This window comes from Trichechus manatus, unplaced genomic scaffold (assembly GCF_000243295.1).
Source record: "Trichechus manatus latirostris isolate Lorelei unplaced genomic scaffold, TriManLat1.0 scaffold00064, whole genome shotgun sequence".
Lineage (NCBI taxonomy): Eukaryota > Metazoa > Chordata > Mammalia > Sirenia > Trichechidae > Trichechus > Trichechus manatus.
The window spans coordinates 12,599,405-12,625,946 of record NW_004444000.1 but is presented as its reverse complement, the minus strand read 5'-3'; the positions used below and the strand labels follow the sequence as shown (position 1 = coordinate 12,625,946).

Here is a 26,542-nt window from a genome sequence, read left to right as displayed (position 1 = left end):
TTAAAACTAATATTTACTGTATTACTATTTTGACTGGTATACTTTAAAAAAATCTAATCATTGTCCATGGTGTTTAATCTATTTTAGAAACTGGATGGCTTCAACAGGGAGCCAGGCCTCTGATATAAACGAGCTTTTTGGATTCTTCAATGATGGCGCACCCCCCACCAAAAAGCCCAGGTAAACAAGGGAAGGGAATCTGATGTGGTAAATTAGCATTCATGTTGGTTAAAGAAAATAACTTGCCCTGTGTTCTGTTGGTTTTCACTAGTTAATACTGACCTTCATTTTAAAAAATCAAATTGTTTTTATTTTGGATTTAATTTTTAGTTTTTATCAAGGTAATACCTGTACCTAGTTTTAAAAATTTGTACTTCAGGACCCCACCCCTCCTCAGAGACCATCACTTTCAACTTCTTTAATGTTTCCTCTAGTATTTACATCCATATTTCTTAAATATTGTATGAGTACTGCTATTTTTTTAGCTTTTTGTTTTACTTACTTCTAATTATAGAAGATAACAATTAAACTTGCTCTCACAAATCCCCCAAGTTGCAAAACCACCCCCCCCACACACACACACTTAAATCACCATTTTTGGGTAAATCAGTTTTTAATATTTATAACATTATGATACTTTAAATATTTGTAGCTGAGTCTAATAATGTGCTATGATTACATTTCCTTTATTTTTCTCCATTTTGTTAAAAGATTTTCTCATTTTTTTGTTTGCTTTGTTTTCCGTGTACCCATAATTAATTTCTTTCCAAAGTCTGTGACAGAAGAATAATCTCCTAGATATGGTAAAACACACCAGTAGATTACCAGGTTAATTTGTCTCTTGGATCCTTCCCTCTGGGCTCTGTTCTGCTTTCGGCAGTTGCTCTGCAGGCCTGCTGCATTTCTGATATTGCCCTTCCCTTTACCATCATCCCGAGAATTCTTTCTACATCACTGCTTGTTATGGATTGAATTGTGTCGCTCAAAACCGTGTGTCAACTTGGCTAGGCCATGATTCCCAGTATTGTGTGGTTGTCCACCGTTTTGTAATCTGATGTGGTTATCCTATGTGTTGTAAATTCTAACCTCTACGATGTTAATGAGGCAGGATTAGAGGCAGTTATGTTAATGAGGCAGGACCCAATCTAAAGGATTAGGTTATATCTTGAGTCAATCTCTTTTAAGATACAGAAGAGAGAATCAGAGGAGAAGGGACCTCATGCCACCAAAAAAGCGCCGGTAGTGGAGTGCGTCCTTTGGACCCAGGGTCCCTGCGCTGAGAAACTTCTAGACCAGGGGGAGGATGAGGACAAGGATATACCCCTAGAACTGACACAGAGAGAAAGCCATCCCCTAGAGCTGGCACCTGAATTTGGACTTCTAGCCTCATAGACTGTGAAGGAGTAAATTTCTGTTTGTTAAAGCCATGCACTTACGGTATTTCCGTTACAGCTGCACTAAATGACTAAAACACTCCTATTTTGGATCCTCTGTTTCCGGGATCTTATGCCTTCTTTTTTCGTGTATTCCTTCATTTCATTTTGTTACAGCATCTCCTCATGTAGCTTCCTTTGTAAGGATCCATAGGAGAACAGTTTATGGAAACATTTGAAAATGTCTTTATCATACTCATATTTATTTGATAGTCTGGCTGGATATAGAATTTTAGGTAGGAAATAATTTTCTTAGAATTTTGAAGGCATTGCTCATTCTTTGCTAATATCTAAATGTTCCTGCCAAAATAGCCACTTCTGTTCAGATTTCCAGTCCTTTGGATTATATAATCTCTTATTATTAGGAATTCGTAAGGCTCTGTTTTATTTTCATTAACCTGAAATTTTACAGTAACACACCTTCACCTAAGAGAAATTTCCTTGTGTTATTTGATCATTTCCTTTGCGAATTTTTCTCTATTCTGTCTTTGTAGAACTCTTGTCTTCAGACTTCCTGAATTAAGTCTCTAATTAAATTTTTTCCATCCCTTTTTGTTTTTTAATTCTACTTTCTGGAAGTTTCTCTCAATTTTATCTTTCTACTTAAGAGTTTATTATTTTTGTTTCCAAGAAATCTTTTTGTTTTCCTATTCCTTTTTTATAGCATCTTATTCATGTTTCATAGATGTAGTTTTTTTAAAAGCTAAATGAAGATACAGTTTTCATTTAAATTTTCCTTCTCTTTCTTGAGTTGTCTCTTGTCTCCCCCAAGTTCCTTTCTGTCTGCTAGTTTGTTTTGGTCTAACTCTGTTTGGGGCTTTTCTCAAATGTAAGATGACCCTTATTTGTCTGCTCATATTTAAGAGAAAACACTAAAAAGCCAGTTGGAAAATCTGTGTGTGCATAAGGGATTATTCACAGTGGGGCTGCCTGTAGACATCAAGCACGGACCAGGCTCTGCAGTTGAGAAACTCCTACCTGTCAGAATCTGTGGGTCTTTTCTCTTGTGCTCAATTCCCCCAAATAAGAATTCTCCTATCTCCTAACTAGATATGGGGTGGGGTGCAAGTAAAAGGTTGGCCGCCAATGTTGTGGGAGTCTCCCACAGGGGAAGGGAGTTGGAGGGAGTCCTGTATTTCATACACAGACTTTTACTTATCTCCCTGTCTTCACTCTCCCATGCTGTCCCCATTGAACTATGCCCAGTGTCCCCAAATACAGAATCCTATGGTTCAGCCTTTCCAGAGCAAGTCTGCAGGCTTCTGCCAGGATGAGGAGGGCATTTAGAGTTCTAACTGCTTCAGTTACAACTTGCAGTTAATTTGTCTGTTTTAGTCCCAGTGCACCTTCAGCTGCAGATGAACCAGAATATCCCAAGGTTCTACAGGAATTGGCTTTTACTTTGCGGTTTCTAAAATTGTGTTGGCCTCTGTTGTCTGCTGTTCTTTTCCCATTCTCCTTCTCATAAATGTATGCCTTAAAAAAACTCTTTTACTGTTATTAGTGGTTTCGGGGAGGGCCAGAAATAGAACACGGCTGTTAATTTTTTCCTTTATAATGAAAAGTATAACTCAGATCTATACACATGTACAGTAAAAATTCAAATAGTACAGCAGTATCAAGTGAAAAGTTGTTCATCCCCCAGTCCCACTCCCCAGGGTGAGCCACTATTCACAGTTCTTGTGACTCCTTCTAGAAATTTTCCATGCATGAGTGTATTTGTATATGTTTCACTGTCCTGATTCCTCTGAACTGACATTCATTTTTCATCATTTGCTCCTAATACCTATTCTCAGTCTTCCCCAGTAGACTAAACTTTTGAGATCAGGAACTCCATTTTATTTGTAGATATACCTTTAGTGCAATTTTTAGGTTTTTTCATATTCGAATGACTGGATGCAGGGATTGGGGAAAGGGAAGACAGTTCGAGAGGTTGTTTACCCAAAATGAGGTTTCCCAAGACTAGAAATAATGCCCCTTTTTTAGATTATGCCAAAATGCTGATCCTATTTTTATTCATTTTATTATCGTTTGGACAGAAGGTTGAGGATGGCAGTTTCTTGGGTAAAAGCATACCATCAGCAGTAATTAAAGTGAAGAAACCTATTTCAAACAGGGATTTTAAGTCTCTCGAATAAAGGGAGGGTGGGCAGAAAACAAGCCCAGACTTGTCCCGTGCTTACATGCAGCTTCAGGACAGAAGTGTGGCTGGGCTTATCATGGTGCGAAAGGACTGTGTTTCACTTTTTGTCCTATCCTTTGAGTAGTTATTTCTTTGTTGTTTATTTAAGTAATGTGAGATTCCTGTGTTTTCGGAATTCTGATGGCCACTTTCTTTTTCTTTTCTTGCCTGAGGAAATGTAGATAACCAGGGCAGGTTTGTTCCCATCTTGGCTATCTCATGCTCCGTTTTATCTTAATAATGTTTACAGAACTTGGAGTTAAATTTTTTACTGACTTTCTTTCGTCTCCACTTGGTGTCTCAACAATTAGAACCTATCTTTTCTCTCTCTCTCTCTTTCTGGACTCCAAATCGTACATATTCTTTTGAAACTTAATGTCAGTTTAAAATACAATTTAGTTGTCAGAACTATGCTGAGCTGTAATATATTTGTACCTTTTTCTAACGCTAGTGGGTTTTCTTAGGTTGGGAGGAATATAAAGGAGAAACTTGCTTTTGAGACCACTCTTTGGGATTCCTGACGTCGTTTGCTCTTTGCAGGCGCTTGCGCAATCATCGGTCTTTTTGTTTGTTTCCAGACATGTCAGAAACTGGTATTTGTCGTCTTCGTGACTATGAACGTTAGAGCTAAACCCGTGATTTTAGTCAGATTGTCTTTCCACGTGCCTCATACGTGTTGGATGTTCCCAGTCCTCTCACTTGTTTTACTTTTCTAGGAAGCTGCTTCCCAGCTTAAAAACGAAGAAGCCTCAGGAACTTGTGCTGGTGATCGGAACAGGCATTAGTGCTGCGGTTGCCCCTCAGGTCCCAGCCCTGAAGTCCTGGAAGGGCTTAATTCAGGCCTTACTGGATGCTGCCATTGATTTTGATCTCCTGGAAGATGAGGAGAGCAAAAAATTCCAGAAGTGTCTCCATGAAGACAAGAACCTTGTTCATGTTGCCCATGACCTCATCCAGAAACTCTCTCCTGTGAGTAACCCCGTGTACCATGGCATTTGAAATCTCTTAAAGCTCTGGCTAGCATGCTGAATGTGACAGGGATCATCATTTCTTGATTGTGGATTTGCTTCACATTTGGCTCTTCCGCGAAATGTCTCATCATGGGCCCTCCTCAGGGTACTTATCTTGACCCTATTTCACTTTGTGTGTGTGTGTGTGAGAGAGAGACAGAGAGATGTTGAGGCCGTTGTATATATAAAAATGAGACCATTGTCCTGTTATCTTTGTGCTTTCGAGTATTTTTGTTGGTGTTAATTAACTTGCATTTACTTTTTCCACAGTCACTATTATAAAAGCCATGTTCCCTAGCATCTGTGCATTTTAGGGAACCTCAGAAAGACTGGAGATATTCTTACCACTTTATGGCTAAAGCAGACCAGTTTTTAATGTCCTTTTTTTTTTTTCAGTTAAAATATTTTACTGTGTTTTCAGTGAAAGTTTACACAGCAAATTAGGTTCCTGTTTAACAGTTTCTATACAGTTTGTTCAGTAACATTGGTTACATTTTTCACACTGTGTCAGCTTTGTCGTTATTTCCCTTCTGGTTGTTCCATTTCCGGTAAGGTAGTTTCCCGGCCCCCTTGCCTTCTCATCTTTGCTTCTACATAAATGTTGACTGTTTGGTCCCATATAGATGATTTTTTTGTGTTACTAAAATAGTTATTTATTCACTATATACAGAACATGTCCCCTAGAAAATGTACATGTAAATCACTAAAAAGTAAATTTGGTGAACATTTTCTCAATTACAGAACATACTAAATCAGTTGGGATAACAGCTGTGTCTGCCTCAGAATAATCTAATTTTAGCCCCCAGAGTCTCTCCTTGATATCTAATGCAAAAGTAAGTATTTATTTTGGGGGTTATTTCCTAATGTGTTTGAAGAGGCAGAGTTAACAATTTAATATAACTAGTGTATTACAGCCACTGCACAATAAATCAGTTTATTACAGATTAGAACAAATCACTTTTCTCATTATTTGTATTAATGGGATACAAACAGAAATACTGGATACTTTAAAATGGTAGATAACCACAAAATTACTTACTTTTGATAGCATATGGGGTTTTACAATTACATTAGGATGAGTGGTGTAAAACATTGTTATGAATACACCTCAGACAAAACAGTGAGGCCATATTGTAATGATTCACTGGATTGTGCTCAGTAGACATTTACTGAATAAACGAATTTTATCTACTTTTCTCCCCAATTACCCAGTACAATGTTTGGCCCACACTAAGGGCTTAGTAAATGTTTGCTGAATATACTATGAAAGAGGTGAGTAGAGAGGACCCTCTTAGCCGGCTGTCAAGTGTTCTACTTGGAAATTACCTGGGAAAGAGTAGCTTAAGGAAGATGTGAACAGCGTGTGGCGTACAAGTACATAAACTCAAGATGCCAACAAAGCAAACGATCAAGCGGACACACTGCGCTGGAATAAACAGAGGCAAGAGTTGCCAATAATAGTCCAAAAGGAGCTGACTTCTTTAAGAGACAACCAAGCAAAGTTTATATCGGACCATACCTTTCCCACCCAATTGTGTGAGACTGACCAATAGAGGCACTGTGAGAGACAATGGCTGTCTTCCTTAATATGCAGACATCCTAGTTTTCAGTAATTTATTATGGACCTATTACTCACGAATCAGTATAAACCTATTCATATTTAAGGATTAGTTCCCACAAGTACAAAGTTGAATTTCCTTTTATTTGTCCTAAAATGCTTTCTTTCAAACTTGAAGGGACTTCAATTATTCCACATAGTTTTCGTTAACATTCTTTTTATCTTTTCAGACCAGAGTCAGAATATTCGTACCATATTCATACTGCAGCACCTTCCACCCACCCTTTGGTCACTTGAACTGCCCTTCTTTGGTTCTTTTTCCGCTTTTTCAGATCTTTCTTGAAGTGTAGTAAGCAGAACTGTACTGGGTATTCCAGCTGCAGTTTGGTTTTCTAGGACTATAAGATCTTCTGTAGTTGTAATCAAAACACCGACGTCTTGATCTCCTTCTTTCTAACTTCGGCTTCTAGAACGTCTGTATCTGTCATCATCATCATCATAGCATGAAAAACTGTATACATTCCTCCCTTCCTTGGCTTTCACCTGATTTGGTGTCTTCCAATCCCCCTGTGCAAACTGGATTTCAATTTGACGTCCACAAATCCATTTTCTGTCCAAATTATGTAAAGCATTTTCGGCATCACGAACATCCTCAAATTGAACATAAGCAAATCCTCTTGGACGTCGTGTGTAGAAATCAAGTGGAACATACACATCAACTATAGGACCATAGCGACCAAACTCTCGACGTAAATCTTCAGACCTGGTGTCGTCAGCCACGTTCCTCACGAACAGAGACGTGTTGGGGGGGCACAGGTAGCGGGACACCTCGGCTGTGTGAATCTCAGCCAGGGGCTCTAACGGACTCTGCAGACCGTTGGCGGTTCCTGTGGAGGATCCTCAGACACACACAGCCAGAAGGCTCTGCTACGGCAACCACCTCTGTTTGCAAGACTTCACTCCCGCCTCCACCCCGCCCTACCTCCCTGCAGCACCGGGACTGGCCCCCATATAGATGATTTTTTAAAGGAGCACAGTTGTGAAAATGGTGTGGCGGGGACGTCTGATGTCCCCTAACTTCAGGAGGGGGATGGAGAATCAAAATCCACAGCCCAAGGCTGATTCCTATGAGGTGGAGGTCAGACATGCCTTCAGCTTCCAACCCTTTTACCAACTATCCCTCCCACAGGGCTCTCTGTTCCTCTGCTGGGTTCAATAATTCGTTGGAAAGGCCACACAGAACTCACAGACAATACTCAGAGTTATGGGGTTTATTAGAGAAGTAACAGGTTACAATTCAGGTTCCAGAATACTCAAGATACAGTTCTTCCATCAGAACAGCCTCTTCTCAGCCATGAGGCATGCCTCTCTCTGCCCCCCCCCCCCACTCTACTCAGGCAAGTGTTACAAAGCCCTTTTAGCGCCTCTAATAAGTGCCCTGAGGCACCTCACTCTGCCCAGTAAGCCTTGGCCTGAAAACATTCACCTGTAGCTCTAGCTCCCTGGGTCAGCATACTTGGATCCACCGAGTGCCAGAAGGCATCCTATTCCGCCAGCAAGCCTCCTGCCCAAAGGCACTCAGCTTTCTTGCTCCATAGGCCAGGAAGCCCACCACGCTGTCTCCTGCCCGTCGGTTCTGCTGCCTCTGCTGCTGCCATTTCACTGTTGCTGCTTATCACTGTCTTTCGCCGTCTCTGGTGTCCCAACTCTCTCTCTGTCTCCTGGAAGGTCTCAGTGCAGGGATCCTAGGTCCAAAGGACATGCTCTGCTCCTGTCTTCTTGGTGGTAGTCAGGTTCCCTCTGTCCGCCTCTGGGATGGCTCATTTTAAGCCTTAGCAGGATGGCAAAACTGACCAATCCCCTTCTTTATACCTTATTTGTATGGTCCCATCCCCACAAGGATGCCATGAACCATATTTGCATTATTAGCAAGCTGTCCAATCTCCTTGGTGGGCCATAAACACCTCATCTGCATAGTCCTACCCAGTCATTTGGTGGAAGTTACAAAGACTATGGCTAGAAAGACCATATTAAGTAATTCACTGTACTGCAAGAGTACTCACAGATGATACTGTTTATTTTATGAGCCAGTCTGTTATTTAGCTAAAAAATGACCTCATGGAGTAGTTTTGGTTCAAGATTTAAAGAGTATCTTAGGGTGATAGTCTCAGGGAGTTCTCCAGTCTCGAGTAGTCCAGTGAGTCTGGACTTTTTAAGAATTTAAGGCCTGTTCACCATTTTGCTCCCATTCTGTCAGGATCCAAGTACTGTGTTCCTGACCACAATGGTCAGGCATCATCTAGTTCTTCTGGTCCCAGTAGATGAGGCTGTGGTTTGTGTAGACTGTTAGTCCTATGGACTAGTTCCTTCTCTGAGTATTTGGTTTCCTTCTTTTCCTTTTACTTTGGACGCATAGAGACCAATAATTCTATCTTAGATGGCCACTTGCAAGCTCTTAAGACTGCAGACACTACTCACCAAATTAGGATGTAGAACATAAACTTTACGTACTATATTATGTCAGTTGACCCATAAACCAATCCTGTGAGGTATTTGCTTCAGTCTAGAAAGTATCTGTATTTGTGCCCCCATGTGCCTTACTGTATATATGAACATATGTGAATGCGTACACTTGCATATATATACACCAGCATGTAGATACATCTGTATATGCCCACAGAAACACGGAACCACGCTCCTTGTTTTTAGTTGTTCTTGCACAGTTGTATATGTCATGGCGTTCACCAAAAACATCCTTTTTTCTTGCGTACTTCTTAGTTACATCGTTTACCTTGGTCAGGCTGTGCATACTTCATCTATATTTGGTGTTTTTAATGTTCATTTTAAAAGCAATCACTCAAAATACTTTTAAGGAATTTTAGTCTCCCTTTTTGTCTTGTTTTATATGATCGAACTGAGTTGGATACCAACTCCTGAAATAATTAAAGGGCCTCCTTGCCTTGCTTTGTCTTACAGATTTCTTAAAATCAGAATTCACTTGAGATATATCAGAGACAGTAGAACTCTTCCTCCTTAAAAAGTCAGTTCTCAGCGATGATTTTTTTTCTTCAGACCCTCGGGCTATAGGAAAGAAGTGTCATTAATGGTTAGCTGAAAAAAACAGGCATTTAAAAATAATTTCCTCCTGTTTCATGACCCATTGCAGAAACTTAGATTGTTTTATTTCCTCTTTTCATTTCCTTGCCCTTAATTGGGACACTAACGTAAAACTTTGTAAAGGATCAGTAGGTTTTAAAGAGTTAATGTGACCCCTCCTGTATTAGTCATCTAGTGCTGTTGTAACAGAAATACCACAAGTGGATGGCTTTAACAAAGAGAAGTTTACTCTCTCATAGTCCAGTAGGCTACAAGTCCAAATTCAGGGCGTCAGCTCCAGGGGAAGGCTTTCTCTCTCTGTCGGCTCTGGAGGAAGGTCCTTGTCATCAGTCTTCCCCTGGTCTGGGAGCATCTCAGCACAGGGACCTCAGGTCCAAAGTACGCATTTTGCTCCTGGCACTGCTTTCTTGATGGTATGAGGTCCCCCTGTCTCTCTGCTCATTTCTCTCTTTTATATTTCAAAAGAGATTGTCTTAACACATTCTAATCTTGTAGATCTCATCGGTATAACTGCCGCTAATCCATCTCATTACATCATAGCAATAGGATTTACAACACATAGGGAAATCACATCAGATGACAAAATGGTAGACAATCATACAATACTGGGAATCATGACCCAGCCAAGTTGACAGATATTTTGGGGGACACAATTCAATCCATGACACTTCCCCCCCAACTCACACCTTATATAAAAATTAACTCAAAGTGGATCTAAGATCTAAATGTAAGATTTAAAACTAAAACTGTTAGAAGAAAACATAGGCATAAATATTCATGACCTCAGATTTTGCGGAGGATTTGTAAATATGATAGCAAAAGCATAATCAGCTAAAGAAAAAAAATATGGTTAAAAAAGAGAGATTGGTTGAAAGTTGAACACTGAATATTTGATATTAAGGAATTAATATTAAAATTTTTAGGTGTGATAGTGGTATTAAGGTTATGTTTTCTTTTATGTATAATGGGGAGGCACTTAGGTTTTAGAAAACATACTGGAGTATCTATGAATGAAATGGCACAATGTCTGGAAATTGCTTCAGAACTATTCAGTGGAAAGAGGTGTGGTGGCGGGGAGCTGAAGTTCCACAAGATTGGCCATACGTGGTATCATAGGAGGAGACGGATGTTGTGGATTCAGGGCACCGAGCTCAGGTTTCCGAATCAGGAAGACTCGCATTTAAATGCACTGGGACCCTGGGCAGATCCCTCAACTTCTCAGAATCTGATTTTGCCCCTGTAAAACTGGGAAAATATTACTTAACTCATGGAGCTCTGTGCAGAATAAATGAGATAATGTATATAAAGTGTCTGGCACATGGTAATCACACTATAAATGTTAATAACCTTGGGGAAAAAAGGATCCAGAGTTTATTTTTTGTTTTTACTGTATTTGGAACCAGAAAGATAGGAGTTACAGTGTAGAAGGAAATGAAGTCACCTTGGATTCAGTTCACTGTTCTAGACGAATGAGGAAATGGTCTTGGAAGGTGTGTGGAAGTTTGGTATTTCCCTCTGACCACTGAACCTCCCTGTGTATATTTTCATTCCTTTATCTTTGCTTGTGGAGGGCACTGGTGGTAGTTTAGCTCTGGTGTCACCTGCCTTGAGAGAGAAAAATGCTCATTTTCAATCTGATGAAATCAGTGCTGCTACAAAAGCCTGTCTCCTTCCTCTCTGTGTTCATATGCAAGACTTAATAACTTACAGAAATAGTTATCTAGTGCTGCCATAACAGAAATACCACAAGCGGACAGCTTTAACAGACAGACGTTTATTCTGTCACAGTCTAGGAGGCTAGAAGTCCTAATTCAGCGCGCCAGCTCCAGGGGAAGGCTTTCTCTCTGTCGGCTCTGGGGGAAGGTTCTTGTCATCAGTCTTCCCCTGGACTAGGAGCTTCTCAGTGCAGTGACCCCAGGTCCAAAGGACGAGTGCTTCTGGCTCTTCTTGCTTGGTGGTAATGAGGTCCCCCGTCTCTCTGCTCACTTCTCTCTTTTATATCTCAAGAGAGATTGACTCAAAATACAACCTAATCTTGTAAATTGGGTCCTACCTCATTAACATAACTGCCTCTAATCCTGCCTCATTAGCATCCTAGAGGTAGGATTTACAACACATAGGATAATCACATCAGGTGACAAAATGGTGGACAGCCTCACAATACTGGGAATCGTGGCCTAGCCAAGTGGACGCACACTTTTGAGGGACACAGTTCAATCCATAACAAGGACTAAAAGACGTTTAGCTACAAATAAGTGGCTCAGAGAATTCATTTCCAGGGTTTATAACCTTTGGTATTTCTTTTCTTAGAAGCAGGAAATTATATTCCACACCCATGATTACCTGATTGTCTACCCGGGCCTTTTTATCTGTGTAATAATTAAACTGGTGGTGGAAAATAGTGTCTATTGTTGTGCATATGCATGAGTCAGAGTACAAAATGAAGTTATAAAACACAACAGAATAAGTTCTCTAAGTCATCATATTCTTTATTTATTTTAAACTTGGTTTTGCTGTTTTGAATAGATACTGTTTACACACAGTGCAGAAATCAAAAGGTTTACGAACATTGAGACATCTCACACCCACCTATGCCCCTGTCTGCTTTCTCCCCTAAACCCACCTGACTTAGTCATCTGGTGCTGCTGTAAGAGAAATACTGCAAGTGGGTGGCTTTAACAAAGAGAAGTTTACTGTCTCACAGTTCAGTAGGCTAGAAGTCCAAATTCAGGGCCCCTGCTCCAGGGCAAGGCTTTCTCTCTCTGGCAGCTCTGGAGGAAGGTCCTTGTTTGTCATCAGTCTTCCTTTGGTCTGGGAGCATCTCAGCTCAGGAACCTCGGGTCCAAAGGACACTCTCTGCTCCCAGCGCTGCTTTCTTGATGGTATAAGGTCCACCCTCTCTGCTCGCTTCCCTTTCCTTTCTATCTCTTGAGAGAGAAAAGGTGGTTCAGGCCACACCCCAGGGAAGCTCCCTTTACATTGGATCAGGGATATGACCTGGGTAAGGATGTTACAATCCCACCCTAATCCTCTTTAACATAAAATTACAATCACAAAATGAGGACAACCATACAATACTGGGAATCATGGCCTAACCAAGCTGACACATTATTTTTGGGGGACACAGTTCAATCGATGACACCACCCTCCAACAATCTTACTAGTTTTTTGTGTATCTTTCCAGTGTTTCTGCAAATATAAGCAAGTAGGACTGTATTTATTCTTATCTCACTACCCCCACTCCCCACCCCCAACTCAGTAGATAGCACTCTAGACAGACTGTTCTGCATCTCATTTGTGTGACTTAACAGTATATCCTGGAGATCTTTCCATTCCAGTCCCTGTACATGGGTACTTGGCTTATTTCTAGTCGTTTGCTATTACAAATAACCCAGCAGTGGTTACCTTTTATATGTCGTTTCATTTGTTTGCAATTATATCTGTTGGATACATTCTTAGAAGTGAGATTGCTAGGTCATAGAATGATGAATGGTTTTGTAATTTTGGTACACATTAAAGAACCATAGTTTTTAATAACAAATTTTGACTCTTCTACGTAGTGAAATTCATTAGAGTTATAAATTCTTCTGTTTGTTTCTGATCAGATTGCTCGCTGTGATTGAGTCGTGTTAGGGTCACCGGTTAGTTGCCTAGGAGTTGTTAATATGTGAGGTAATTATTTATGACATTATGTAACGAGATGGACAGAGGTTGAAAAACGTGACTGAAATCTTTGGCCACATAAGTTAGGGGGTAGTACCATATCTTGAGCACTAGAAGAGACTCTTCGGACCCTTGACTACAGGATGCAGTGGGAGGCTGTCTAGTGGGGGGTGTAGCGTGGGACAGTGATTGCCGGAACCCAGATATAGTATTGGGAGTGTCACCACCAGGCAGAAGTGCCCTTTCACCTCTGTGCTCTCATTTTTCTACTGTGAAAATATTTGTTTACCATTCATTTGGTAGGTATGATTAAAGAATTGATAATTTTATAAAATACTTTGAAAAATTAGGAAAACTGGCAAATTAAAATGTGTTTTTTGAATGTGCGTAGACGGTTCTGTGGAAACTTTATCTGCGTACTGGGCTCTTAGAAAGGTGTGTGGAGGACACCAGGAAGATAGGAAACTGCTTTGAGGAAAAACGGTCAGAGCGCAGTATCTACCACCCAGCAGCTAAGTTGGTGGTTTGAACCCACGCAGGAAGAAAGTCATGCAGTCTGCTTCCGTAAAGAGCGTAACCTAGGAAACTATGAATCGGTTCTACTCTGTAACATGTAGGGTCGCCATGAGTCGGAATCGACTCAACGGCAGCAGGTTTGGGATTTGTTTTTGTTTTTTGGGTAGCAGCTAAGTGCATTACTTATAGTATGAATGGGAAATATTGGGAGCTTTAGAACTAATTCTTCCTCTGAGTTATAGAATGGGATTTCAGGAATAGGATTGTTGTTAAGTGCTGTGGAGTCAGTTTCGACTCACGGCGACCCCGTGTGACAGAGTAGAACGCAGTAGGGCTTTCTTGGCTGCAATCTTCATGGAAGCAGATTCCCAGGTCTTTCTCCTGCCGAGCTGCTGGGTGGGTTCGAACTGCCAACCTTTTGGCTAGCAGCCAAGCTATTTGATAGTATCATATCACATAGTTACTTTCCCATTTCAGATTTCTTTTGTCCCAAGGCTGCTTGGTCTTTTAAGTTATAAAGCCAACTTCTCAGTTGAGGTTGGTCTTCTGTTTGGCTGTTAGCCCTCAGAGGTGTATCCACGTGTTCAAAATGAGTCTGGGAGAGCAGTTATTTAAATGAACGCCTTGTTGAGAAATAAGGAGTCTGTTTAGAAATTGATTACAGTCTGGTATCATTTTTAACAACTGCAAAATGCAGAAATTTTATAGCCTTTATTATGCTAGGTATTCATCATAGCAAACCTGTGAACAAATTACTGAATTATGCCAGGGAAAAAACAGGCGGGGAGAAGTTAAATGGTTTTCTGAAATTCATAAGCACCTATAAAAAGCGCCGAGGATGCTAATCCACGTTTAGAGCTTTCTTTTAGTGACCATTCCCTAGATAAGGAAAATTAAAAAAAAAAAAGGTATTGAAGTCTGGAGGGCTGGTACTGTCGCTGGTTTGCGCAAAAGGTTAAGTGCTCGACTGCTAACCAAAAGGCCTGGTGACCTGCTTCCAAAAGGTCACAGCCGTTGAAAACCCAATGGAACACTTTGCACACGTGGGGTCGTCGTGAGTCAGAATCGACTCGACGGCAGTTAACAACCACAGCCGTGCTTCCTACCCCAACTGTTTGTTGTCTGGGTGGTAATTCACACCTCCTTGCCATTCCCACTTTTTTCGTTTTATAGAAATCCCTGTTTAAAGAGTTTATGCTTGTTTGCGTGTGATGTGATAGCGTTTCTTATGTGCTCGGTAGGCATTATGCTAAGAACTTGGCATGTATCATCCCATTTTCCTTTTTACAACCCTACTATTTTAAGTACAAAATATTCTTCAAAAATTTGCTATTACTGTAATTTTTAAAAATAGACTAGCAAGACACCTTGAATTAATTTTTCTCTTTCTAATCCCTCTCCAGCGTACCAGTAATGTTCGATCCACATTTTTCAAGGACTGTTTATATGAAGTGTTCGATGACTTGGAGTCAAAGATGGAAGATTCTGGGAAACAGCTACTTCAGTCAGTTCTCCACCTGATGGAAAATGGAGCCCTAGTATTAACTACAAATTTTGATAATCTCCTGGAACTCTATGCAGCAGATCAGGGAAAACAGCTTGAATCCCTGGACCTTACTGATGAGAAAAAGGTAGAAAATAAAGCTTTAGTCTCTTCTCACGGAAGGGGGTTATATATCTTCACCAGAAAGTCTGTTTCCTAGTATTGTATTGTATAGAGTTTGTACTTACGTAGCTCTAAAAAGGAAGATTCTTATTCCTGTTTGATGTTGATTGGTTTGTTTTTTGAGATTAGTTACTAATATGCAGTGAAATGCACAGATCTTAAAAGTTTTCAATTCTTTGAGTTTTGATGACTGTATCTGACTTAAACAAGATTATGAGAAGTCATTTGAACTGTAAGACGTCTTTAGCGCTCAGTGGTATCAGGTGGTTATAGTTTGGATTTAGAGTTCTCTCCTACGGTTTTTTGTTTTACATTTATTGGAAATGTATGAAAACGACTTTATAATGTCTGGAAGAGCAGCTTTCTAAGATGTCCAGGCCAAGTGATAGCTGGGCGGTGGTTAATGCTGAGTGGAAGCTTCAGCAGGCGTTTTTTTTTAGCTGTATCCCATACCCAAGCTGTCTACCATAATAGTGAGTTACAGATGCAGGCGAATGCAAGGAAGTAGTGGGGTGAATGCCTGAGGCCTCATTTCTCCTGCTCTCTGGTTTGTGTCATTTTCTGTCTGTACTTCACTTTTCTCAGGAACCTGTGTGAGTCCAGTTTGTAGCCCAACTACACTGAGTTCGAATAGGCAAGTGGTCGGCCCACTGGTGTTCACTGCCACAGTACTGCCTCTGCCAGAGTAGTAGCTGTAATACCAGTCTGGTGGTTTTGCTGACCTTGATGGCAGGTTTTAAAAAGGGAGAGAAATCAAATTTAAAGAAATGGTTTTCTCGGGCTGGAATGTTTTCTACCTGTTACCCTCATGCTTTCTACGGTCAGCTCCTGGTCACCCTGTAAGTCTTGACTTGAATACCACATCCCCTGAGAGCCCCCCTCTGACCAGGCTGCTTAAAGGCGGGCCCCACGCTTATCGTTTCCTTCACAGCAGTTACTACGACTTGAAATGTTTGATCTCGGCTGTTCATCTGTTTGTGTTTTGATTGCTTGCCATGTCGACATTTCTTACCTAATTAGTACCTGCTGTATAGGTAACAAGCCCTGGAGGTGCGGGGTTAAGAGCTTGGCTGCTAACCCAAAAGGTCGGCAGTTTGAATCCACCAGCCGCTCCGTGGAAACCCTATGGGGCCGTTCTGCTCTGTCCTATAGGGTCACCAGGAGTTGGAATCGACTCCGTGACAACAGGTTTTATATAGGTAAAGAGCCCTGGTGGCGAAGTGGTTAAGCACTCAGCTGCTAACCAGAAGGTTGGCAGTTCAAACCTACCTGCCGCTCTGTAGGAGAAAGGTGTGGCAGTCTGCTTCCATAAAGATTTGCAGCCTTGGAAACCCTTGGTCACTGTGAGTTGGAGTTTGACTCAATGGCAATGGGTTTGGGTTTTTTTTGGTATACAGTAGGTGTACAGTAAATATTTTTTAAATTAACAAATGATTAAATGAAACTCGAGAATTAGTAACTAGAACAGCTTCCATGCAGTTTCTGCCATAATCTCCAAGGGTCATGTGAGTATTCATCAGAAGCAGGAGGACCTTTTCAGAACTGAGGCTCTCTATCAAACTAGACATTTCCCTTTGCTTTGCAGCCTTGAGCCTCAAGATTGCCTTTGTATTTTTAGCCCACATTAGAGGCAATGTTTAAAGCCACTGATTGGTAGTCAGAATGGGGCCTAGTAATATTCAGATTCTAAATCTCTGTGCTGTTTTTCCTAATCCATACCATATTTCTCCAGGATGTTATAAGAATAAATTTACAGTGTCTCAAATCCTTCTGAAAACGGATCCATGGAGTCCAGATGGCTGTTGTCATCATTGTCATCTAAATGATTGTTCTTCTTTGGGTAGTTTTTTAGGTAATTCGGAGGCGTGACCAAAGTGGTTCTTTGATCACTTATCTGTTGCCTACGCATATGTCAGTGGAGGCTTGCATGTTGGTATGATGCTGAACAGGTTTCAGCAAAGCTTCCACACGAAGGACGGACTGCGAAGAATGGCCTATCTGTGGACTCCTGCTGTGGGTCACGTGGTCCAACCTGCAGCTGATCATGGGGATGGAGCAGGACTGGGCAGCAGTTCATTCTTTTTGTGCATGGGGTTGCCATGAGTTGGACATGTTCAATGCCAGCTAACAGCAACAACATTGCTACAGTAAGAAACCACTCTGAAGCTTAACCACCTTCAAAACTTCAAAACAACCAACATTCTCTTTGCCCACGATAATGTGAAGTACAATTTGGCCTGGGCTCGGTGGGCAGTTCTTCTGCTGGTCTTGCAGGTTACTCACGTGGCTGCAGTCAGCTGGTGGCCTGAACCCAGGGCTGGATGGTATAAAATGGCCTCACGCACATGTTTGCTGGTGCAGGTATTTGGCTGGGCCATGTGTCCCTAGCAGGCTAGCCCAGGCTTCTTCACACGTCAGCTGGGTTCCAAATTCAGCAAAGGAGAGAAATACGACTCATACAAACATTTTTCAAGTTTCTGTTTGTATCGTGTTTGCTGATGCCCCATTGGCTACGGCAAGTCATGAGGCCAAGCCTGGCGTCACTGTGAAAAAGGAGTACACAAGGGCATGGAGAGAGGGCGGCTTGATTCATTGGGAACCCTTCCTCCAGCAGCCGTCCATTGCTCTCATGTATGTCATCTGTGGAAAGAGCCCCTGTTGTTTCTGCAGGTGAAGACAAATAAATGCTAATTGTTGATATTTTCAAAGACAAGTACCAAGCTTGCTGTGGGCAGTCCTACCTGGATTGGAAACCTCGGCCACTTCAGTTTTTGTAGTTTTGTCCTATGGTACCATGAAGCCGGGGAGTTAGGTCAAAAGACTCGTCCTCCAGAACAGCCTCTTGCCCCTTGTGACCTTGAAGCAGCTGCTCCACCCCGCCAGCCTCATTGAGTTGTGTTTGTGTCATGCAGGTTCTTGAGTGGGCTCAGGAGAAGCGGAAGCTGAGCGTGTTGCATATCCATGGAGTCTACACCAACCCCAGTGGCATCGTCCTACATCCAGCTGGGTATCAGAACGTGCTCAGGAACACTGAAGTTATGGTGAGTGATCTCAGGAAGTCCTTCCTGGGAAACTTCTCTAGATAGGTCATATGTCTTAAAGGGGAAATATGTTCTGCGCAGTAGTTAAAAATCTGGATGGTCAAACCATCTTCCTGTGCTTTGCAGCTCGTGGATGTGCACACCATCCTAGGAAATGCAGAGCTTCTCTTAACGTTTCAAACCATAGGATTTCGTCTGTACTTGTCTGACAGCCAGCAGATGGCACTCTGTCATTGGCATCATCATCACATACTTGTCTTAGCTATCCGGTGCTGCTATAACAGAAATACCACAAGTGGGTGGCTTTAACAGAAATTTATTTTCTCACAGTTTAGGAGGCTAGAAGTCCAAATTCAGGGTGCCGGCTCTAGGGGAAGGCTTTCTCTCTGTCAGCTCTGGAGGAAGGTCCTTGTCTCTTCTGAGCTTCTGCTCCTGGGTGATCTTCACGTGGCTTGGCATCTTTCTTCGCCCATCTCTACTACTTAGCTTGCTTGTTTAATCTCTTTTATATCTCAAAAGAAATTGACTCAAGATACACCTTAATCTTGCCTTATTAATATAAAAAACATAACCTAATCGTCATTAGGAGCCCTGGTGGTGCAGTGGTGAAGAGTTCAGCTGCTAACCAAAAAGGTCGGCAGTTTGAATCCACCAGCTGCTTCTTGGAAACCTATGGGGCAGCTCTACTCTGTCCTATAGGGTCAGTGAGTCAGAATCGAATGGATGGCAATGGGTTTGTTTGTTTTTTTTTTTTTTTAATCCTCATTAACTTAACCTAATCCTGTCTCATTAATACAACAAACATAACCCATTCACAAATGGGATTATAACCACAGGCACAGGTTAGGATTTACAACACATGTTTCTGGGGAACAGAATTCAATCCATAACACATACCAAGAACACATTATTACCCTTACTCACTGTTCGGTTTATTAATGGTTAAGCCCTTGGCTGCTAACCAAAAGGCCAGTAATTAGCGATCTGCTCCTGTAAAGATTTCAGCCTAGGAAACACTATGGGGCCGTTTGCTGTGTCCTAGAAGGTCACTATGAGTCGAAATCGACTGGATGGCACACAACAGTAACAACGTACGAAAAATGATTTGGTCGGCTTTTTACTGATCAGCCAGTACTAGAACATACATTCTAAAGAGATGTGCAAATGATGATGGGATTTTACTGAATTAACAAAATAATCACTGCTCAGTGGAAAATTTTTTTGATTATAAGATGAAGGTTTTCTTCTTTGTGAAAAAGTTCGTGGATCTTTTGGGATGGAAACTTTGGACTTGCTCATGCGTACACGGGCCCCTAACACTAAGAAAAAGTGTGTGTACTGGCTGTTTTCAGGACTGAGCCACGTAGAATGGTAGCACCTTTACATGATGTGGCAAAAGAAAGACCAAGAAAATGTGATGTTCTATAAAGCGTGGGGGATTTTTCTCCACCTATTGTTTCCCTGACATCTCCTGTAACTGCACCCATCACTGAGATTGATTGATCCCTCACACAAAGTCACTTCTAATGTTTTTAATAACGAAGAGCAGTTTATTCACGTGATTTGCAGTAGTTATGATCTATGAAATCAGCACAAACACTGAATTAGTGAATTCTGAATCATTGCTCCTAGGGGAAATACAGGCTTTGGTTCCTGCGGGCCTCTGGTCACAAGATTTTCATCAACCGAGCAATACATGAGCTTATTTTATGTGTGTTTTTGTTTAAAGACAACCTTTTAACATATATCATTAACTCATTAACGTTGAACTCACAGTCAGCAGCCCTGTAACTCATGCCTGGACAAAGCTTATTTAATACATGTATTTTTTGTCCATAAGGCACAGCACAGTTTTCTTGTACTTAGGAACACTAGACAATACTTCAACACTGCCTGGGGGCCATTTTAAACAATAAAATATAAAAAAAAAAGCGTAAAAATGGTAAAAACATGGCACTGAATAGACTATGAAAAGGACACTTGTTTACAGTATGAAAACTGAAACAAGAAGGCAGAGCGTCACTTTCTTTAACCTTAGCTGGGACTGTATGTGCCTGGGGACTCCAGTTTTTTACTGCTCTGTACATGTCCACAAACGACCACAAAAGCGCCACAAGTTTTGATTTGGAGGTTACGAGTAAATTCTAGCAAGTAGGTGAACTAAAATTACAGAATCCCCAAGTAAGGATCAACTGTATATACACACATGTACACACACGTTGATGTTCTACGCCTCAGACTTTCTTGAGCAAATCTGGTGGTGGATTTGTCTTCTCTGGTGATCATGATTCAGTGTGTAAGGCAAAACAAATATGACCCAGAAGATGGAAAGAGTAGGATTTATTGAAGATGTACTCAGCCAGTGTCTAAAGGCCTCTTGGTACACAGATCTGAAAAATAAACTACAAGACCAGTAGACCAGTGCGAAGCCTATGAAACCCTGATTAGAGAACCTACAGAAGAATGCCAGGTAAAGATACAATTTTAGACCAATCACCAAGTTACAGTAATGAACAAGCAGGAGATCGGACTCTTGCATAGACTGTATCGACCTTCTTAAGTCTCTGGGGCTTGGTTGGTTGGTCATCACAGTCTAAGTGGGGCAGTTATGAATCTGTTGACTTTATGTAATGTTTCAGACATGCCTCGTGTGTGTTCACTGTCATTCATATGTTCTTTCTTTTCCTTCAAGAGAGAGATTCAGAAACTCTACGAAAACAAGTCATTTCTTTTCCTGGGTTGTGGCTGGACTGTGGATGACACCACTTTCCAAGCCCTTTTCCTGGAGGCTGTCAAGCATAAATCTGACTTAGAACATTTCATGCTGGTTCGGAGAGGAGATGTAGATGAGTTCAAGAAGCTTCGGGAAGACATGCTAGACAAAGGGATTAAAGTCATCTCCTACGGAAATGAATATGCTGATCTTCCCGAATATTTTAAGCGACTGACATGTGAGATCTCAACGAGGGGTAGATCAGGTAAGATGCATTCTGAGCTTGAGGGATCAGAGCAACAGCTCTAAAGCCATTTATATATTTCTGATGGGTAAAATCATTATCTACATGAGAAATATAATTCCTAACCACATGACAAAGGGAGATCAGAGTTAGTGTTCAAGTTAGACTAAAATGCCATTTCAATAGTAGGAAAATGGGGAAAAGGTATCCCTCAACAGTTTAAAATAAAAGTAGGAATAATGGGAAAATATATGTTAAGATGTTCAGCCTCACTGGTTAACAATGAAATGCAATTAGAATTTATATTTCAAAATAGAGAAGAATGATAACTCAGTTTTGGCTAAGCGTATAAGCAAAGGAACATATTCATGTACTGTTGGTGGGAAGGTACAGTTAATAACAGCTTTTATGAAGGGAAATTTGGAATATGAATCAAAATTTAAAACCTCTGCCCCAGAAATCCCACTCAGGGTAATTTATTCTAAGAGAAATTTCTCCTAAAGAGATAATTGGACAATGTCACAAAGATGTGTATGTAAGGACATAATCAGTGTTATGTATAATGGCAAAAAATTTGAAGCAACGTAAGATGTCCCGATCAATAGGGAATTCTATAGACAACCAATATTTATTTGATGGAATATAATGAAGCCAATAAAAGGGAAAATGTGTACCTGTTTTTATATGCCATAAAAATATGTCAGAGATATATTGGGTGAAGAAGAAAAAAAGCAGATTATGAAATAGTTGGTCCCATTCATGTAAAATTATAGATCTATTTTTGTGTGTATTTATGTAGAGGAGTATCTGTAATGATGTTTACTAAATTAACTCCTATTTTCTTTATGTGGTAGAATTTAAGATGTTTTTAAATTTTTTGTTTCTGTGTAATGTTTTCTACAATGATTATGTATTTATAAACAGAAAAAAAAACAAATATTTTAAATTGTCAAAGAGCAAACTGGACTCTTTGGTAAAATTAAAGCATAGAGTTTTGTTAAGGGAATAGAGTGATCCAAATTAGGCAGCACTTCGTGAGGATTCACAAAAGCACTCCAGCCAAAGAAATTTTTCACAGTTTAAGTAAAGAAAGTATAGGAATTTACAAGGAAAAAACTCTGATTGGTTGGCATTTACAAAATCCTGCTTTAACAGGCACAAGATAATTACAAGATCCCTTAAACATTGTTTTGCTAATCATAAAATTTGCATCAATTAACAGCTTGTTAATCTATGGATATTTGGGAGGCCAGCCTGAGTAAGTGTCCTTCCTGGGAGCATTCTGTGAGAGGAAGGGAGGGGAGGGGAGCCTGTAGGCTTCCTGAAGTATTCTGGCTAGCTAACTTTTGAGAGTCAGCTCAGACTGAGCAGTAAACAACAAAATGGAGCCTGGCCTACCTCTTGGGCAGAAGCCTCTCCTCATGTCAGGCACCTAGATTTCTGGGGCCCCTTCACAACCCCCTCTTGGGACCAAGAATTCCTATTGAGATTCTCTGATCTCTATTCTAAGCATGTCTTCTGCATGGACATATTTTCCTCGCGTTTATTAGATGGCTGCCTATGAAAATAGGCTTTTAAGGCCCCTGACACTCTCCGTGAAAGGTAGCCGGGCACCATCTGTTCCGTCTTCCCCATGCCATAGCTTGGACTTCTGATTCTGTGATCTTTTAAGAAGGGATGTGTCAGAGCAGGGCCAAATTAAAAGGAATACTTGACAGAGAGGGGCATCAGCCAAGGTAAAGAGCCAAACTGTTCTCTAAGGAATTGCTGTTTCTTCAAAATACATGATCATTTGCATAGCAAGTAGTGTTGCATTGTCAGTACAAGCATCTGAAAAGCATTTCATAAAAACACTTGATTAATCCTATAATAACTATTATAACAATTAAGAAAATCCAGTTTGTAAAACTGAACAAAGCCAAGAACCAATTTCAGTAGGTAGCCAACTAAAAATATCAAGAAAAGGGGAGTTGGACATAGGGAGTAGTTGAAGCCATGTAGCTTTCTGGTGGACTTGTTCAAGATCTTGTTCCACTTCTCCTGATGTATTTATGCAAGTACAGGTGGTATTAGCAATTGCACGAACTCGTCCTTGTGCTAGAATAAAATCAGTGGCAATTCTATCATCCAAAACAACTTTGGCAAGAGAGTTAAAAGATTCTTGTTGGGCTTCAGTGCTATCGGCTGGTTCATATGTTTTTTGGAACATAGTAGCAGACAAACTGCAAATAGATTTTTCAAATTTGGGGATACCCACAAGTGGAAAAAAGCCCTGGAGAAGTGCCCATCTATCCCCAGATATGTCCATTATAGGGTTTTCATAATTTCTTTTGTGTCAGGAAGAGTTTCAGATTGTTGGTCCAGTATACACTTTTCATTTTAAGAGTGGAGATTCAGGAGAATGCCTAAAAAGCCGAGTGTACACTGACCTGTCATTTTTAAACAATCTAGGCACGGTAATGCCCAAGCATAGGGTTCGTTATTTGGATTTGGGTTTTTCTTAGTGGGGTATTTTGATCCTCCACATAAAAATGTATATCCATGAGGAGCACAGAACGTAGAAATTTCCAGTGTCGTTTTGTGGAAAAGAGATGGTTTAGTTGACTTTTTTGAGCCATTCTTCAGTCAGAAAGTTGTTACGAGTAGACAGTAGCCCCCGACATGTAGAGTGGTAAATGCGATGACAAAAGGGTGGTGTTCCTTTGGTGCTGCTGCAAGGGATTCCTCAGGCATATGAGTGACCAATCAGTCCATGGGTAGAGCTTCTCTTTATTTTTGGTACAGTTTTTCAAACTTTACTCTGTATCATTGACTCAAAGGTATTAAGTTAAATTGAAACATGTCACCTGGGGACTTGTTAATAATTCTGGAGGGTGCTACAACCTGACACATATAGCCCACTTAAAGGAAATATTAGGATTTACAGTGGAATCAGGTACAGAGCTATAGTTAAAAACAGGTATAGCTAAAGGGTCTGAGTTAGTATTCCACATTTTGGGATTTGATGGCAAATCCAACAGTCAGTCAGATTACCAGCACTAGCTACTGATTGAGCTAATCTAACAAAGGCATTATCATACCAGGCATCAGCAAGAGTCATGATATACAATAAGAGAATACTAAGAAAGGCCTCATAGTGTAAGAAGACAAACTAAAAAGTAATACAATAAGGCAAATGTTATGAAAATAATAGCTGTGATAAAGCAGACTCCTCCTTCAGTTATTTGCATGACAAAAGAGGATATTAAAACAAGGAATAATACCCACAAAGTGCAGTACAGCAATCAGTGAAAAGATAGCTATAAATACAAAGCAAGTGGCAAAAATGTCAATAGTCTGCATAAAAAGTTTTTAATAGTCAATAAAGTCAAGCTTCTAAAATAAGGCAATCTCAAAAACAAAGTCCACTAATTCCAAGACCTTGCATGAGGTCTTCTTCCATGACCTTGGGAAGAGCTGTCTGCTTCTGGCCACAAGGGCGTTTGAACTTCAGTGTAAGTCCTTCTGTAGGTTTAACAGTCCAGGCAGGGGCGTTAGCCTTCTTTAACTGAGACAGATGGATCCAAGTTTTAACTCCCTGTAATTTAGCAACACGGGGGTTAGTGAGAAGGACCAAAAATGGTCCTTTGCAATGAGGCTTCAGGAATCTTTTAATTGGTGCCTCTTCCAATATACCTAGTCACCTGGTTTCGTGGTAGGTAATTTTTTTATTTCTAAATTTTGGTCTTCAAAAGTTTCTTTAACTCATCAAAGGTGCTCTTTAGAGTACTGAATCAAAGAGTGACAATATTTCGGTAATTCAGGTTGAACTAAATTGTAATCAATATAGGTTGAGAAATAAGGAAGGGGCTATAGGTCTTCCAGTGATAATTTAATGCAGGGCTAATTTATCTGGCCTGAATGGAGTGTACTTCAAATTTAGAAAGGACTAAGGGGGAAGACCTTAATCCAAAATAAGCTCAGGGATTCAGAAAGTTTGGCCAACTGGGTTTTATTATACCATTAGTTCTTTCTACTAGTCCAGAAGATTGTAGATGGTAAGGGCAATTAAGTCTTTGATAAATGGAAAAAATCTTACATATTTCTTTAATTACTTATCCAGTAAAATGGGTCCCCCTGTCACTGCAGAGAATTGTTGGTGCTCCTTAAGTGGGGATTGTATTTTCAAGAAGTTTCTTAGCTACAAACGTTGCAGTGGCATAGTGACTAGGAAAGGCTTTACCTGATGTGAAAATCTGCAAATCATCAGTGATACATATTTATAACCATTTGAATGAGGAGCTGGATAAAATCTAATTGCCATTAAAGCATAGGTCCTGAAGGTAATGGGTATTTCCCAGGTGAAACTTTAAAAGGTTTGCCTTTTATAGTTACAGAGGGAACAAATAGAGCAATGAGAAGCAATATGCTCGGCAGCCTCAAAGAATTGTCCCTTCCAGTATTTCTTCAAAATTTCAATCATTTTATCTCATGCTAAATAGAATCTTTCCTAGAGACCTTTCAACATAACATGAAATGATTAAGGCAAGACAAGCTTCTGATTAGGCCAGAAACTATAATTTGGTTATGGGATCCTAAGAACAACCTGCTTTCTTCCATTTTTAACTTGCCTTAGTTTTAACTAATAATTGATTTTTTAATTAATTTTTCTGATTATGATTATTTATGAACAAACAAGGGTAATCTCCTTTTTCTGTTTTCATTGGGGCTAAGATAACTTGGGAAACCTTGGTGGTGCAGTGGTTAAGAGCTAAGGCTGCTAACCAAAAAGGTCGGCAGTTCGAATCCACCAGGTACTCTTTCGAAACCCTATGGGGCAGTTCTGCTTGGTCCTATAAGGTCTCTATGAGTTGGAATCAACTGTGGGCTTGGGCAAGATAATTTGAGAGGTGGCCTGTTTGGCTGCTCTGTCAGCAAGGTTGTTCCCTGGCATGGATTGAATTCTGTGCCCAAAAAAAGTGTGTATCAGTTTGGCTAGGCCATGATATCCCAGTATTCTGTGGTTGCCCTCCATTTGTGATTGTAATTTTATGTTAAAGAGGATTACTGTGGGATTCTAACACCACCTTACCCAGGTCACATCCCTGATCCAGTATAAAGGGAGTTTTCCAGGGATGTGGCCTTGTACCACCTTTTATCTCTCGAGAGATAAAAGGAAAGGGAAGCAAGCAGAGAGTGGGGGACCTCACATCACCAAGAAAGCAGCACCGGGAGCAGAGCACATCCTTTGGCCCTGGAATCCCTGCACCTGAGAAACTCCTTGACCAGGGGAAGACTGAGGACAAGACCTTCCTCCAGAGCCAACAGAGAGAGAAAGCCTTCCCCTGGAGCTGATGCCCTGAATTTGGACTTCTAGCCTACTAGACTATGAGAAAATAAATTTCTCTTTGTTAAAGCCA

General features: G+C 40.7%; 1 protein-coding gene and 1 pseudogene across 5 annotated transcripts in view; one reads left to right on the top strand and one right to left on the bottom strand.

Moving 5' to 3' along the window:
- Positions 1-26,542, top strand: part of FAM118B (family with sequence similarity 118 member B) — a 78,611-nt gene that overhangs the window by 36,538 nt on the left and 15,531 nt on the right. For all 5 annotated transcript variants that reach the window (XM_023734080.1, XM_023734076.1, XM_023734079.1 and 2 more), the window contains 5 exons: positions 88-180; positions 4,332-4,584; positions 14,883-15,110; positions 18,058-18,186; positions 20,879-21,164. In XM_023734080.1, coding sequence (XP_023589848.1) covers positions 95-180; positions 4,332-4,584; positions 14,883-15,110; positions 18,058-18,186; positions 20,879-21,164 — 982 coding nt within the window. In that variant the 5' untranslated portion in view covers positions 88-94. Of the gene's footprint in view, positions 1-87; positions 181-4,331; positions 4,585-14,882; positions 15,111-18,057; positions 18,187-20,878; positions 21,165-26,542 lie in introns of those variants that run through there.
- LOC105756424 (serine/arginine-rich splicing factor 10 pseudogene) lies at positions 6,495-8,999 on the bottom strand (annotated as a pseudogene).